This window comes from Eutrigla gurnardus, assembly GCF_963514095.1.
Source record: "Eutrigla gurnardus genome assembly, chromosome: 11".
NCBI classification, from domain to species: domain Eukaryota; kingdom Metazoa; phylum Chordata; class Actinopteri; order Perciformes; family Triglidae; genus Eutrigla; species Eutrigla gurnardus.
Genome location: NC_139925.1, coordinates 12,148,270 through 12,165,948, shown reverse-complemented (window position 1 = coordinate 12,165,948; position 17,679 = coordinate 12,148,270). Strand labels below are relative to the sequence as shown.

Sequence of the window (17,679 nt, the reverse complement as noted above, 5' to 3'; positions counted from 1 at the left end):
ACATGCTCCTTCCGTGCTCCAACTTCCGAGTTCTCATGCGGAAATATGTGGTGTCACACATTGTGCAGCTAAAAAAAAACTAATTAATATGCTATGACGTGTAAAGTTGATTGTGATGTTGTTTTGTTGCGACCCATCACACATTATTCGGTCTTTTTTCGTATGGTCACTCGAACACCACTCGATAGCTCTGATGGTCCTTGAAGGCAGCACGGGTGACGGTATGAAGGGAACTCCCAGCTTCTCCAAGCACAAAACGCCTACCCATTAAAACACCGGAGAGACGCGGAGAGGGATTCTTACCACATTGCGGTGATAACCACTACGATCTGAAAAGAAGTCCTTCAACATTTCGACGGCGAGGTAATAACATTACTCACACGTTCGCTACTCTTTTGTCGAAAGCTAGACCTAGCTATCTGTGCAGCTCCCTCGGTCCTGTTTGAGGTTGGTCAATTAACACTGTGGCTCCAAGTCGTGGTCAGGCAACTGTTAGTTAATGTGTTATACTGTAGCTCAAACCGAGTTAACCAAACCGTTGCATTGTAACACTACGCTACGGTGCTCTTGGTACGCGCTATTTGACAGACCGTTTCTCAACGTTGTATTTATCACCAACCCTAGCGTCGGCTAGCGTAAACTATTGCTGCTCACTGGCCTTCTGTTAAAACATTGTATCACTTCGCGACAAACCTTCTCCTGTTATCGTTAATCCAAATCCAACGCGATTGGCAGAGAAGTTAGCCCCAATTCGAGCAGCGTTGATTTTTTTAACCCGAGCAAAATATCGAGTTGGTCGATAATCAGGTTACAAATAAAAAAAAAACCCAGTCTTGTAAACCCCAATCGTGTGTAGCTAACCGTTACCCAAAATCGCGCGAGGAATTCAAGAGCACAGTGTGCTGTTTTAGCTTGTGAGCTAGCTAGCTAAAATACTGAAGACGCCAGCTTGCCTGTCTATATTTAGGTGGTCCAACTAAGCTCTTAAGCCATCACCACACAGAGGTTGACGAGGCCCTAATATGAATGAAGTGAATCAGTGTTTTCGGCACATTGAGTCACCTGTGTTAGCCATGACTTTGATGTAACACTGCCTCACAGGTGTGCCTACTGACGTTAAAGTTGCAGCGAGTCGCGAATATATTAGCAGCTGCTCTCTCTGTAAATATTAACCCAGAGTATTAATGGTAGTCAAACATTTGTTTTCAGCTCTGTGACACTCGTCATGGTCATCATTTGCGATGTGTTCTGCCTCCTTTATTCGCATAAAAAGAGGGGAGACGTCTTATCCCCCCCCACCCCACCCTTAGGGGGAAACTTGGTCACAGATGTTTGAGCAGTTGTGTCGTTGGGGAAAAAAAATCACCATTGCCCTGTTATAGCAGTGTATATAGTTAAGATTGACTGCTAAATTAGGATCCGCTCAGGCCACAGAAAAACTGCCTGGACGGACAGGACAGGGCCAACAGAGACATTGATCGAATAAACAGAGAGATGTCTGTGTAGCAGAACTGGTGAGAAAGCAACATTTCACAGATGTAAACAGTATGACTGCAGTGAATGTCAAGGGGGCAAAATGTAGGAGGGAGTCAATGGGGTGTATTGTCGCCAGTGCATCCAGCCCCGTTGCTGAGGAAGCTTCCTTGTCAAAGCAAAGCATGTCAGACTATCAACAAGTGGAAACAATGAGGTTTTGTAGGCAAAGCCATGAGTCAGCCTCGGAAAACTGTCTGTAAGTTGATGACCAATAATATTGACCAACATAAGCTTAGATCACCAACGTTCCTCTGTATTAATTTTGAACAAAACAATTTCACATTTTCCTAATTCCTGATGTCAGACTGCAAATTACTCAATGACATTGGAGCACTGTGTAGTTTTTATGAATGAAAACATAGCTTTACTATATATGACTGATGAATTAGTCAGAGCTTCAGATATATATATATTCCATACCTAACTAGTATTAGCATCCCTCTCAGTGACGTTTTAATTGATCTGTAACCCATGTTAGTGTCAGCTTCGGAGAAAGCGAGAGGGAGAATTATGAAATACACAGATATCAACAGGACAGAATGAGGAAGATTAATGAGACTCTCCAACTCGGATCAGGAAAGAGACGACTATAGATGAAAACATGGATATGTGAATATTTAGATGAAAGCTCAGCAAATATTACTCATCATAAACTTAAACATGATTAGGGGACAAATGGATCCTTCTTCATCCAGTTGACACAAATAGTCCTTATTCACTGACAATGATGGAGGTATATATGGTCACTTTGTTTGGTACACCTGGTGCATTGTTAATTTAATATGTTGGTTGGTATTGATAGATCGCTGGTTACAGTACCCCAATATGTATTTTGTATCGCATATCCGTTTGTTTTTGAATAGGTTACAACAAACAGCCAATCTGTACCCTCTTTGTGAGTCTTCAGATGATCTGAAATTGATACATATTGGATGCTTGAAATGCATGTTGGTCTTTTCTAAAAAGATTACACATTTGCAAATGTGCCTGCTCCTCTGCAGCATACATGAGTTTATACTCAAGCCACCGATAGGTAATGCTATTAGCTGATGGCCTTGGCCTGTTTGTTATTCTATGTTATGATGTTAAAATGTCAATAGCCATCGATCATTTGATTTCCATCATAGGTTTGCCCCCAGAGAAAACCGATGTAAGGTTTTTAAATCTTGTTTCTGCCATAATTAGAAACACATGAAGTTTTGCCACTCCCCACATTATGTCCCAGTTTCCAGTGGCCTACAACTTTTTTTTTTTTTTGGAAATCCAGGCTAGTAGAACATTGATGTAGTGAATGTCTGTTGTTGTTGTTTGTTTATTTCAGAACAGAAATCATGTCAAAATATGAGATTAAATTTGCTTGACAGAAGGGCTACATTTAAGTAGTCTAATGTAATCTTACTTTGCTGGGCTTTGTTTTAAATGAAGGAGCAAAACAGACTTTAGCCTAAATTAATTACGCATAGTTTGACAAATAGAAATGATGTATATGTTAGGTTCTATATTTCACTCAATGATGCAGGTAGGTACATGATAAATACATGTGGACAAGGCAAGGGTTGCAAGTGCAGTATTCATAAGGAATGTTAAGTAGTGCAAGCCACCCCTCTGAATGCCAGCCTTTTCCCTGTTTTGTGCTATTGTCTAGCCTACTTACACCTGAGCTAGGTATTCCCTGTCCTGACATGTTTCAGGTGTCCTCTTGCATTCCACTTATGTTAGTCAAGTTTCTCAGGGTGTTTGGTGTAAATAACGGTACACCAGTGTGACTGTATTGTATCCGTAAACTCCCCAAAATATGTAGACCTGCTCCGACCCCAATTTGTGCTTGTTTTGACCTATTTTAAAAGGCAAAATGCAACATGATGTTATATTGAGGATAGCTGGTGTGACTTTGACCAATGGCAGGCCAGTGGCATTTGGTTCTCATAACTGCCCCTAAATAGATTGAACCCAAACTATATATGTGCAAAGTATGCATGTGAAAAAACCACTAAGAATTGTCTAGTATCCTTTTATTGCTCCTCAGCAACTTGAAAACTCCACCTACCTCCAATGTATGTTAATTAACTAATGGCCAGCTTTTGTGTAGAAAACAATTCCTATGCTAATGTGAAGGAGAAGAATCTTGTTTATTTTTCCTCTTCTAATTATTTTAAATCAGCTGTCGTTAGGATGGTACTTGGATTAATTTATTGGCCTCTAGATTGGAAATGACACACATTGTTCCAGCCTATGGAAATTAGCTGCATGTCTGTACAAGATAATGTAGATTATGACAACTCTCTCTGCAATTGTGAGAGTCGGTGGAGCTCTACTTGCCCTAACCCTTTTCATTGAAACAAACCATGTGCCCATTGTGAAGGAGTTTTGCTTTTCTTTTCTTGTTAGAGAATGTGTATTTTCTCATACATGGAGTTTACATCAAATCTGGTCATGAAAGTGTACGATGGGTGGCATCCTCATGGAAGATTGTGTGGGGGCAAATAATCCCAGAAATAATGGTTAAAATTCAGTGTGCTGTGCAAGTTGTTGCTCTTAACTTACAACATCAGATAATCAGAGGCAATCCCTCAACCATATGCAGTTCAGCACCTTTTAACTTGGCCCTCGTTACTGGGTTTCAAGGATTTTCAACAGTTTAATTAAGAAGCACGGTTTTTACAGCACAAGAAATTGCATTTTTCATGCAAAATCATTACACGTCTCTTAAGCTGTCAGTCTTGTTGACACAGTTGATATATGAAAAGATGAGCTAAATTCGGTGCTACACAGTAATTACTCCCCGTTGACAACAAGTCCCATGGGTGCTATCCTAGATATAATTTCTGAGGTGTCTGCACCACATGCAGTTGAACAAGTTGTGTGTCGGTCCTCTGCGCCTGTGTGGGCCTGACATCCCAATCAGTGCCCCATAAAGCCACAGGTGGTTTTCTCATTAGTAGATATCGCCTACCATTACAGTGGCTCTTGTACCCGTTCAGCTCAGCTCCTCCAAGACTTCTGCAAGATCCATCCATGCAAATGGCCTGTCTCATCTTTACCCTTGGCTTAAACTACTTGCTCTGAAATTGAACAGACTGATAGGACATAATATTGCGATGTGATAGCCGTCTGTATAATAAACCACATTTCAAAGGTTTATTTGGCATTGTAGACTTTGTCATATCTTGTTCTCCTTTTATTAATGTAATAGCTAATGTAATGACTGATTAGCATAGTGGTTTTGTACAATGGTAGTAGAGGCAAATTTTGCTGTATTTCATTGGCTTTAACTTAATTGATTTAGGGATTCAGTTATTTATTTAAGTAAAAAACAGCATTATAAAGGAATCGAAATAGCTAATTTTAGTGAAAATATTCTATGGAATTGTGTATGTTAAAATGGTAAAAACAGTGATACTACACCTTCTAAATATAGTTTAGTAGTATAGTTATCTGACAAAATTAGAAATGCAGTTTTCTGGGCAGTACTGGGAGGATGTTATGCAAAGGTTGTTTTTTTTGGATCTGCTGTTGTCAGCTGTTACAGATAGAAGATTGATTATACCCTGACCCAAATAAATATCAGACCTTGTTGCCTGGGGTCTGACTTCACAGTAACTGTACTCAGTTAAGGCCATCATCAGACCTCAGTGTTAAATTACTCATTTTCATACATTTTTATTGTCACAAATAGCTTTGGTGAGGGTGTCGAGACCTCTCTAATTAAAAGCTTTCCCATTGTAAAACCTTTTATCTTATAAGACTGACCTGACATTTCTTGTAAAAGGAGTGATCTTTATTTAATATGTTTTTATATGCTATCACAATAAGCCTGGTATTGTCCCAGAAACGTTTCCGTGCTTACATGCATGACTAGATATATTGATCCATTGCTGAAGGTCGTCATTGCTGAGCTGAAGAGTAATTTGTTGCTCAAGGAAATAGAGAGTACACCCATTATTTCTTGACGGTAGAAAACTAAACAGGGAGGTAAAAAAAACTTTAAGTGTAGGTGTAGCTTAAAAAATGTAAAATGAATGCCTGTGCTGATCGAATTTACTTTTAAAGGTCATCTTGCACTGCAAGACCCATCTTCATTGGTTCCAATGTGTATTTGTGACTCGTTGAAAGCTCCAAGGCTATGTTTATTTCTGCAACCAACAGTTTGCTTGTATACACGCAATGACAACACAATGCGTTGCCTGTTATAAACTAGGCATTCATCTGAGTAGCAAGCAGAGCAACATTGATTTCACTTGGGAACTTAATAAATACAACAAAATAAAACCTCTATTTCTGTCTGAGTGCTATTTATGGTTGATTTGTTTTTCATTGCTAGAGGAGTGCTAATCAAAATCTATTCAAATTCATTGAAGTTGGTCAAAGCATTGGTATGTTAAACTGAAACTATTCACTTGGCTAGTAAGTGGTAATTATTATTTTTTTAATTTTTTGGTGATTTTTGTCATCTTGGAAATGCTGCACATTCCAAGCTTGTTATTCATCTCCTCTGTGTTCACTGAAGCCAAACACTGTTTCATATAGTCTGTCCTAAACAGTTCAACAAAGATAGGTGCACATACTGGTGGCCCCTTAGTTTTGCAGAAGTTTACAGAGCATTATCATAACTGAATATCTGAGTGTTTTCACAGGTTTTACAAATGATGAACCTAGTTTCTTAGAAATAGAAGGAGCCACAGCGTCATATTTTATATAGCTTGGTGTAAGTATATTAAAACATTCTAATAACAGGACTGAACTACTGTGTAAGCAGGAACATACACAGTTAATTTTTAACCATAATCACTTTAAGTAGGCTTGCCCAGTTGTGTAAATATTGGCCTTCCATTCTCTACCTGCGGGGCGTTTGTATACTAGGTGTAAAGGGATACAGGTGAGAGCGTGTTGTTCAACCATTGTCCGTTTACCTCACAAGATTAAAAAAAAACCTGTAAAGGGATACTGCTCCTTTCAAAAACTGTAAAACTAAAGAAAAGGACAACACCCTAAGGACACAAGACAGGAAGAGGGTAAACTGCTTTCGAGGTGGAATATCATCTTCGGTTGCCTTTTAATGTGACGTGTGTGTTGCTGGTTCCGTAATGTGATGCCTCCTCTCTTGAAATATTTGACCATTTTCTGTAAATGCATCACATATACATATCCAGGTTAAGTGTTGAGATGCAACGACTGCACCGTTCCACTTTTTTTTAAAAGCCCAACCTACCAATTCCAATTTTTGCTGATTGTAATTTTCTTTTGAAGAGCTACAACTGTCAAAAATGTTAAATGTTATCTTTACTTTGCTGTTGTCATCTATGGGGGTTATTTACATAAAGAGACACTATTCAAATGATTAGGTCTCTGTAACGACACAGGAGTCCGTACCAGACTGGGGCACCAGCCAAACCTTTTATGAACTGGTCCACATTTCTACTAGTTTAAAAGGTAACTTTAATCAGACTCTGAGAATGTTGTGCTTTGTTAAAGGGCTACAACTAATGATTACTATTATTGATGAATCTCCGGTTCTTTCTCAATTAATTGTCTATGAAATAATGGTCAAATAAATCTCCCACAGTGATGTCTTCAAATTGCTTGTTTTTATTTGACCAACAATCCTTATCTCTGTGCTGTCGGCATCTTTTTGATCTGTTGTTATTCTGTCCGATTAGTTGCACCTTACTGGTTAACCTGATTTTCCCATTTCCTCTATTGAAGATCACATGTCTGCCCTGCTGGCCACGCAGCAGCACATATGTTTGCTTCGCTGAACTACAGTTTCCATCTAGTCATACCTCGGAGCTCTCATTGCCCATGAGTGAGCTTAGTTTTACATGACGATGGTGTTACCCTGCACTTATGATGGGTTCCCCAGTGGAAACTCTGAAGTGGTTTGGGATTTGGTTCAGCAACCAGCTCAAGCACAGACATGCTGTTGCAAGGAGGCATATTGTCTTTGACAGAATTTAGCTACATATTCCATTTCAAGACGTGTGTGTGTGTGTGTGTGTGTGTGTGTGTGTTCCCATCTGATTCATGTTCACACACCTTTACTTCTGCCAAATGTGATGAAGGCCATTCTTTTCGCCAGGATATGTCGATTGTCGTATTGTAAGTGTTATAAGGGAGAAAAACACAACAAATGAATGAAATGAACAACAGGAAACAAATGTGCAGCAGTAGAGATAGAGTGGGAGACCGTGCAGTCAATAGGAACTGGCTCCTGATCTTTCATGCATAGATATGAATAAAGGAAGAGGAGGAAATTTAGACACAAGGTGGCGACGGGTCAGAGAAACAAATTCCTCCTCTGAGGCCAATGCTGTTGATCCAACGAAGAGAGGAAATTCAGAAACGCATAACAGGAGGTTATACAACACAGTTACCCTTTTATTGTGAAGCTCAGATCAGGCTTTTTTTTAATCTTTAAAGTGTAGCCCAACATGTTTTCTGAAGACAAACACACTGTAGAGTTCATCTAGGCTGCCATTAACATGAGCAAATGTTTACTAACTGCATGTCCATATGAAACATGTAGCAGAGACCATTTTAATGCTGTCATTGCTAGTTGTTAGATGCAATTGGACTCTACTTTCCTCCGCTCTGAAAGGCCATTGTTAATGAGTAATTTTTGTACCACTCTTGGCTGCCTAAAGATGGGCTACAGATGGCGTGTTTATGTTTGTGTCGGCTTGACATATTGTCGCTCCTGGGTGGGATATTTTTCTGGTGATGTCACATGTGTCCCCTCCTATTTGCTTGGCCCCACCAACCTATCTGAGGGGAAAGACTTGCCAAATGAGGGAAAAGTGCCGTTGCTTGTTGGACCCCGAGGATACATTCAATGCAATGTTTTGGTGAATAACACTAAAGTAAACATAACTTTTGTTTGTTTAAAAGAAAACTTGATGGACCTCTTTTAAGTAGTGTTTTCCCAAAACCCCGATTCTCCACTTCCTCCAAACAAAACAGAATTTTGACGATGTAGAAGTTTAATTGAAGACTCAGTTAATTGAACAAATTATTTTATCACGACTAACATTTAACTTTTAGTTGCATCGAGTCTGTACTTGTCGCTAGTCAAAGCAATCTAAGAACCCATGAATACAGCTGACCAAGGAGCAACGTACTTTTTACAGCCACCTTTCAAGCCTTCGGGATATGCATTGCATACTCTAATGATTTTAACTACTTAGCTGCTCATCTGCCTCCAGACCAGTCTCTTTTTGTGTTGACGAGATAAAACACCACTTCCTCCAACAGCTTAACCGTCCTCAAATGAATAATGCTAGTCCTGTAAGGAGGCCTACAATAAGTAAACATATGACAATCGTACTCTCTGTGTTCAGTAAACACAAACATCAACGCTCTTTCTTTGCTGCTGGCATATTTACTTAAGTTCTGAAACCAAAGGCTTTCAAGGTCAAAATGTTTAGGGAGTAGCTTCAACGTCTTCTCTTATCTTGTATCAAAATTCACAACATCATAAGGCTGAAGTATTTCCAGAATTTCCTTTGTTTCTGTATCTGCCATCAAACAATATTGTTCTGAAGATTTCCATCTGTTTTGCTTCTGGGAGAAAGCGTTTTTTTTTTTAATCAAAGCCTGCTACGTGCTCATCAGGTGTTGGTTAGCTTCAGCAACAAAGATTTTCTTGGGTGAAGTATGTATTTTACAAACCCTTGTGTTTCTGCAGGATCTACGTGTTCATGCAGTGTCAAATTACAGCCAACGAAAAGTAGTTCAGTGCATGCATATGTTCTCCAGATACTTGTATTGTCTCCATGCCCAGGTCTTTGCTTGAATAAGACTAAAATAGCATCATCCAATTACCAAATGGATATGCCTATTCGCATGCAATTTTAGCATAGGAATTATAAAAACCTCTCTAATTTAAACTCTCATATCCAGAATCTTTGGGAGACCACTGTCTTTAGATAACTAGGTAAATACAGGATAGTTATTTCATTTCAGGATTAGTTTGTTTTCCTTCTTGCCTGTTCAGTTGCGTGAGATTATTTCTTCACTGAGCACATTGTAAGCTGATTCATGGACCAAAGGTCCTCACCACACAGCTGACTCAGTGACAGCTAATCTCTGATCTGTCTCAGTCGTATACAGTTAATAGACTAACGGGAGTGCTCTTTGTCTCTGTGTTTCTCTCTTTATTTCCACTAAATACAGCTCCTTCTGCACTTTTCACACTATGTTAACATACACAGCTGGGTGTCACATGGCTAAGCTAGTGCAGTTAGGACTGTCCTGCTGTACTGTTTGAATGCTACCCATATGTTTATTTTTACACTTGCTTTTTAGTGTTAGAATTGTGAGATTGTTGGGTCAAATTATTCTCCAGACCTCAGCAGGAATACATTTGATCCCAGGTGTTGTACACGACCCAACTTATAGCACATTTCTTTGGCTCTGTTTTGCTGGCCCAAATGAACAGGCCTCTGAGGTGAGACGAGACACTAATGTGCAGTTTGTTGTCCTGCAACCCAGCTCGTCTGCCAGAGTATTTAGCTGCCATTGGCCTTAGCTGAGCTGGCTGCGCTGGGGCCTGACTGTTGGCCGTTTGCCCTCTTTACAGGGGTGGGGCTGTCTCAGTGTTTGGTTCTGACCTTCACTCTGATTTATGAGTTCCTCCTCGCAGTCTGTTTCCCCTCCCATCCTCTCTCTTTCCTCTTATCCATGCAGTAGATCTGGACTTGCCTCCAGCTGTACCTCACACTCAAAACACAACACAAGCTGGGCCACCCTGTGACCACCACCGACATCACGGTCTATAAACAAATGCTTGATATGCAGCAGATGTGAGTTCATCTCCTTGTTAATGCTAAACCCTGGCTGTTGCTTGGCACCCAGATGAGAAATGCACACCATGGAAAGCAAAGTAAAGTTAAAAAGCCAAAGAACTGGTCGGATTTGATCTGTTATACTTACAGTTTAGATTAAATAGGCCGAGTAACCCGAGTTACATGGTCAGTTCACTTGGCTACTCCATCACACTGTAGAAATGAAGAATTATCTGTTTGGCCCTGTCTCCGTTCTGCTTATCGAATGATTTATCACTGCCTCAGTGATCTCTTTTATCTAATCATCCATCACTTTCTCTTGTCTTCAGTTTAAAAAGCATAGCACTTCACACGCTGTTTCACCGATAAATATATAGCTTTAGAGAGAGAGATTACATATTTAGTAGTTGGCCCTTTCAGATACTAATCATTTTCCATACAGCAAATGTCAGATAAATAAACGGATGACAATGATACCACCAACCTCAGTTAAAATGTATGCCACTTTCTCAATGGAGACAGCGGTCATGTAAAAACGTTCCAGCGTGTTACCACATGAAAAGATGATTCTCATATGGTGAGAATCAAAGAGGGGAAATGCTGATCATTTGATCTCTCATTCTTCATAGTTTTGAAAGCATTAGAATGATGTGAAGAATTCATGTTTCATTTCTGAAATTCAGCTTACCTGGTTTCATCTGTGATTTCCAGTGGTTCAAAGACTGCCAAACAACCTGTGTGTCATGCTGCTCTGTTTTCCCAGAGGATACACAGTAAGCGTCAGACCAGGCATCATGGACATGACTACGCCCAGTAGAGTTGTGTAAGGATATGATGAGGATGGTAGTCATAGCTGTATTCTGATTCACAGCATTTTCTATTTTCTTTTAACAGGGGTGCGGTGTGGTGGAAAAGCTGATGAGCTGAAGAACGCCAAAGGAGGTCACTGCTGCTACCTGTTGGCCCATAACGTAGTAAGTGACCCGGCTGCTTACCTTCACCACCCATCACTTTAAGAGGAGACTGGGCTCCCTCTCGGTGCAAGAAACACCATGTGCCAAAACTGGAGAGGACCTACCACTGACCCATAGACTGCCAAACCTCTTGTGAACCTTCCCCTCTACTCTGAGGAGCCTAATTCTTCACATTGCCCACTGGCCAAGATGAAGAAGGTGACAGCATGGTCAGCAGAGGACGTCTCTGACTGGCTATGCAAAGAGGGGATGCCTGAGTATGTAGATGCGCTCCGTCAGAAGGATGGTTCTGCGTTGCTCAGGCTCAACGAGGCAGATTTCCACGTGCCTCCGCTCTCATTGGTGTCGTCTGATGGGGGGCAGCAGCTGTTGGAGCGGCTGGAGACTCTGCGGATAGAGACTCATATTGAGGCACACAAAAATGGCCACGCAAACGGGCATGCTGGTGGGCTACCTAACGGAACTAGCAAGCCTCAAAGGAATGGCACATTGGAGATGAAGGACTTCAGGATGGAGATGGTTCACATCCCCATCCCGACAAAAGAAACTATGCGCACCTCGTTCCCTGCCGAGTGGGGGAAGACGGGCATCGCGTTTGTTTATGCAGTGGTCTGCTTCGTTACCACCACTGTGGTCATTTCAGTGGTTCATGAGAGAGTACCGCCGAAGGAGCACACCCCACCACTACCTGATAAATTCTTCGACCTGTTTAACAGGGTGGAGTGGGCTTTCTCCATCTGTGAGATTATGGGCATGTTGCTGGTGGCACTCTGGCTGATACAGTGGATTCTACTCAAGCACAGGTACAGTCTAGTTTAGTCAGCCAACGTGTGTTTTTCGTCCGGATCTGAAATGCAACTGAAAATGTAATATTGTTAATTTCCGTCTATTTTTCCCAGGTCAATTATAGGCAGACGGTTCTTTTTCATCGTGGGCACACTCTATCTGTACCGGTGTATTACAATGTACATCACCACTCTGCCTGTTCCCGGGATGCACTTCAAATGCTCTCCAAAGGTATTATGCATGGACACACTTCTCTTTCTCTCACCATTGTAGGCTTGTTGAGCATGAAAGGCTTCTTACTTAACTACTTTTGTCGCAAACATGCTGAATGGGCAAATTCAGCAAAAAATCTTTTGCAAGAGGAAAGCCTCTGAGTGCTCTTCACTGACCACTGTTTGTAAAATATGTCTATTTTTCTGAGTAATAGATGCTTATCACTTCACTTTTTTATAGTTCCTGTTATTGTAATATTTCCACTCGGAAAGCACACGTCATTGTGCTGAAACCAACTGTAGGGCCGCGTGATTATGGAGAAAATTATATTAATCACAATAATTTGGATCAATATTAAGATCACGATTATTAATCATGATTATTTACTAATTTCAGGAACCAATGTTTTCATTGTATTTTGACATATAATAAACATCGCAATAATAATTAGGTAATTATAGTCAATCTCCTTGAGGCAATAAAAAACTTTTTATGCTTGAAGGGAGTTTTTATTATGTAACTGTTGCTAAAACACAACGATGTGTACACACACAATGAACTTACTTTATTTGACACCCAAATCCTCTTTGTCATATATGACCTATTTCATTTATGTCATCCCATTTTATCTCTGGCCTTTTTTGTTATTTTATTTTCATAGGACTAGTGCTCTTACTGCTTTTTATTGCTGTGTTTAACAGATAATGATTTTGTCATACAACAAATGCAGAGTGCTTCTTGTAGAGTATTATGATGTGTTAATGCTGAATGGTTCAACACTCTGCAAGGACCCATTCTTCATCATGTACTTCTTTAGCAGCTGTTCGTTAAATTGTCAGTTATTATGCTTTTATTAAAAAGCCAACAATAATGGAACGACTGGTTGTGTTTCTTTCAGCTTCTCGGGAACTGGGAGGCACAGATGAGGAGAATAATGAAGATGATTGCTGGTGGGGGCCTTTCCATCACAGGTTCCCACACCATGTGTGGAGATTATCTGTATAGTGGCCACACCGTCATGTTAACACTAACATACCTCTTCATCAAGGAGTGTAAGTTCCACTGTGTCTTTAATATATGTTAAGTAAGATTGTTAAGGACATTTTTTTTTTTACTTTTTACTGATGCTCTTTTTACCTTCAAAGGATATCTTTATATTCACTAACATGTAGCAGATCATTTTGACAGCTCCACCTCCAATAATCTGATGTCATTATTGATGACAGATATTGTTATTGTTATTACAAGTTAGAATAGTAAACTGAGGTTCCCTCACTACAGTTTTCAGTCATCTACATCGACTTGATAAAGCCTTGTGTGGCTTGGTTTTCGCTACACTTCTCTAAATTGTATCTGGAAATGTAGACAAAGGAAATGTTGCGCCATCCAATGCACGTCTGTTACAATGTTGGTATCAGCCTGTGAAGACATTGCTCTATTACAAAACCACATGCTCTGCTCTGCAGCAGACATTTCCGTTATCTAAAGTATTTGGTTCGCCGCAAAGCTATGGAAGTGGGTTAGAAGTCAGAAGCATCTTAACTGCAGGGTCAAATTGTAGACATTTGTACATTTCTCAAACGTTGCAATGCTTTTCCACTGTGGCAGTGACATCTAGTGGTGAAAAGGAGAACAGTTTGGGGAAAATGTCTGTCTTTTAGAATTAAGACATATAGGGTTGATCTGTGTCTCTGGTGTATTAACCCTACTTGCCTTTTTATGTTTGATTGGCAGATTCCCCCAAGCGGTTCTGGTGGTACCAGTGGTTGTGCTGGACCTTGAGCGCTGTAGGAATTTTCTGCATCCTTCTTGCCCATGACCACTACACGGTGGACGTGGTGGTTGCATACTTTATTACTACACGCCTCTTTTGGTGGTACCACACCATGGCTAACCAGCAGGTGAGTGCAACATGCAGCACAAGCTACCTTACTGGAATGTGATTTAAAGTAGTTAAGAAAGTAAAGTAAGAGCGCACAAGGGTTTATTAACTGGAACCTGTATTTTATGACCTAGCTATCAGAGTGTGTACGCAGAGAGGAAGCAAGTTCTTGTGTTGTTCTTGCAGAGGTCTTGCAATGTACAGTCATATGGATTGTTATTTATCTGCACTTCTTTTTGTTATCTAAAGCACTAGTTGCAAAGCTGCAGCACATTTGTTATAAATATGTTAAGATTAATTCATAACATGGTTGATGAATGATGTGAAGTAAATTGCTCAGTGAATATTTAAAGTCTTAAATACTCACAGTGTTTGTGTCCTTTATGTTTTGTTTCAGTCGCTGAAGGAGACGTCGCAGAGTAACCCGTTCTCGCGGGTGTGGTGGTACAGACTCTTCCAATACTTTGAAGAGAACGTAAGCGGCATGGTCCCTCGCAACTATCAGCTGCCGCTGTCATGGCGATCATTGCAGTGGAACCGTGGTGTGAAGTACAGCAAACTTGACATCCAGTGACCCTTATCATGTCAAAGCAGGCGAGGACTATGACTTCCATAAGTGCTGTTTTTACCCATGGAAGATGGCCCTGTTATATGTAGCGCTGTCCTTTCACCTCTAGTAACGGACACATCCCTGTCCAAATGGGTAGCACTGTGACCCACCAAGTATTTTTTTTTTCTGTGTTATATATATATATATATATATATATATATATATATATATATATATATATAAATGTTCTTCTTTTTTCTCTAGTATACCAACACAGAGCACTAATTTATATTTGTTTTGTGTCTTTTCTGCTTCGTGGGCCACACAACAGTTTATGAAGCATTTCGACAAACTTCTCAAACTCAAAGATTTTTGGCCACAAGTACTCAAATACTTTTTTCCCTCTCTGCACAAAACCATAGTTAATTGTCTTCATATTCTTACAAGATTTTGAGTGCAAATGGTGTCAATCAATACTCATTTGATAACCAAAATGCCATATGCATTTTTTTTAATAGTAAATTACTTTTTTGTAAACTATCCTTGCTAAAATGAGTCAAAGGTGCAAAAAAAATAAATATTTTTTTTAAGTATGTCAAACTTTATTTTTCAAAAATTAATGATGTCCAATTAAAGATTTTTAGATTTTTACCTTTTTCAAGATGGATAACTGAGAGCATAAGAATCTAATGTGGTAAAACATTATTCCAGTGCCTTTCTTAGCTTGATTGTAAAACAGTTCAAGTACAATGTGTCTTGTGTCTCTCTGCCACGGGTGTGACCACGCCGCGGTACGAGGTGGTACTTGGTTAACAGTCTCGTTCCCATGAATGTAAAAAAAAAAAAAGAGAGAGAGAGAGAGAAAACTACGCCAGCCTTACCAGAAAATTGGTTTTCCCAAAATTAAGTGCAGTGAGTGAAATGTCCCGTTTATTTATTGATGCTTTACGATGTCCGTTTGTGTTTAGTTGGTCCATGCCGTTCTAATAGAAAATAATGACTGTTAATTGTACTTTTCTTTATGTCAATAACATTTCATTTTTACCAGTCAGTCTTTAACCAACACCAGCCATGTTCAAAGCCCAATCATTGATGCTAATTTGTCAGTGAGTGTTACCTTCCACCACTCCATTATCTGCCTATCACTGCCTGGTTGAAAAGACATGTCAGTTGTTATTCTGGACCTGGACATGTCTTGTGCATCACTGCAACATCTTGCTCAGGAGATGGAAAAAAAAAAACCAAACAAACAAAAAAAACTTCTCTCTTGTTCCCCACATTGAGTCCCATCTTGAGATCAGAATGATCCTCACTACTATCTGGTCTTGTCTCTGGGAGAAAACACGTGTTGAGTGTAGGGAACGTCAAAGTTGGGAGAATATAAGCTTCAGGTAAAGTTTGTCAGCATGTCTGTTATGAATCTGTACATGTACTCTGTACCTTCCTTGTTTGCATTGCCTCTGTAAGTGCAGCACCAAAACTCGAAGTACCAAACGCTCAACATGGAACTTGCGTGTGTGGGGAAGAAGCTGAAGCATGATGCACAGAGCAGGCAATATATTTAACCACGTGTGTGCAGGATAACATTGATTTCCATGAATGTGAAAATGCGTCCTTATTGATAATCTTAATCATATGCATGGTGATGTTTTTTTTGTGTTTTTTTTGCTTTTCATTGTGTAACAATGACTGAACTGTAAAGAATAAGTATTGCACAAGTTGATCTATAGGGAAAGATTCAACGTTTTGTGAAACTTTAATTTCAAATGATACTGATTAGCTTTGATGAAGAGAAACTGCACTCAGCTTTAGATTATACAAATCTGAAAGGAATAATGATGAAGCGGTTCATTTCTAAAGAATACTGTCGATAGCCGGGGTTGAGAAAATACAATTTCCAATTAATGAAGCTATACCTTTTAATGCCAACAAGAGTCTTAATGTTTGAGACAAATTACAGTCCAGACTTACCCTCCTTCATGTAGCATTACCAACTCATTTCACTTGAACAAAGAATGGTTTTTAGGAGCACAGCAGCAGGTTCCTCACGGTCGTACTTTGATTTGAAATTATGTTTTTAAGTAACGGTCCAAACATGGCTTTTCTAATTATGTTTTAGGGCTTTGATGATGCTCACGGTTGGAGCTGATGTTTGTCTTCTAGTTTGCCAATCAAGTTGGGAGTTATTTTGAACGATTGTTATCCTCCATGTTCCTCTGTAAACTTTTCACCCATGTTGTCCTCCTTTTTGTGTATACCAGATGTTTGTAAGATATGATAAAGGATTGTACTTGGGACGCTTTTGAATAAAACCTTTTACTAAAATGTATTTGATTTCCTGTTGGCCTCTTTCCTCAAACATGTATCACACTCAGCAATTTCTTTTTACAGCAGATTATGTTCCTGTTGTGTCGACGCATTGTGCTGAAAGATGATGTCATGGCAGACCCACTAACAGCCAGCAGATGGACGCCTTGAGTTGAATAAATAAGACGAGGTGGCCTCTTCTTCAGAAATGTGGTTATTGCTTCCTGTTTGTATGACATGACATGTAGCACATTCTGGGCCTCTTGTTCACCCTTCAAACACGTCTCATGTTTCAAATCTTCCTGTAACCTCCTCTCATCCACCCAGGTGTTTTCTAGTCTGCTGAGCATGAGGATTTTTAATAAACAGACACCACTTACACTTCTGCTTTCCAGTCTCTTGTAGCCACTCTTACAGTCTTAACAGAAATAAGTTAAGGTGCCTGGAAATGTGGTTAAAAGTTGTGTCCTTAACAATGAATATTCATTACTAAACAAGTAATAAAATGATAGCTAGGAAAAGGGATTGCATTGCTTTGTAGGATTTATTATTAATTTAACTTAAAAAAATCAGGATGGTGTGTTTGATAAGCAAAAATACCCCCATATCATATTTTAATTTAAAAGTTCAAATGCAGAAAATCTCTTGATA

General features: G+C 39.7%; 1 protein-coding gene across 1 annotated transcript; it reads left to right on the top strand.

The window, feature by feature from the left end:
• The first annotated feature begins 228 nt into the window (after nt 1-228).
• On the top strand, nt 229-17,050 carry sgms1a (sphingomyelin synthase 1a). Its single transcript, XM_084021969.1, has 6 exons — nt 229-363; nt 11,211-12,093; nt 12,190-12,307; nt 13,188-13,341; nt 14,024-14,190; nt 14,569-17,050. Exons 2-6 carry the CDS (start codon nt 11,480-11,482, stop codon nt 14,743-14,745), a joined length of 1,230 nt encoding a protein of 409 aa, XP_083878095.1. The 5' UTR covers nt 229-363; nt 11,211-11,479; the 3' UTR covers nt 14,746-17,050.
• Nucleotides 17,051-17,679: the final 629 nt, after the last annotated feature.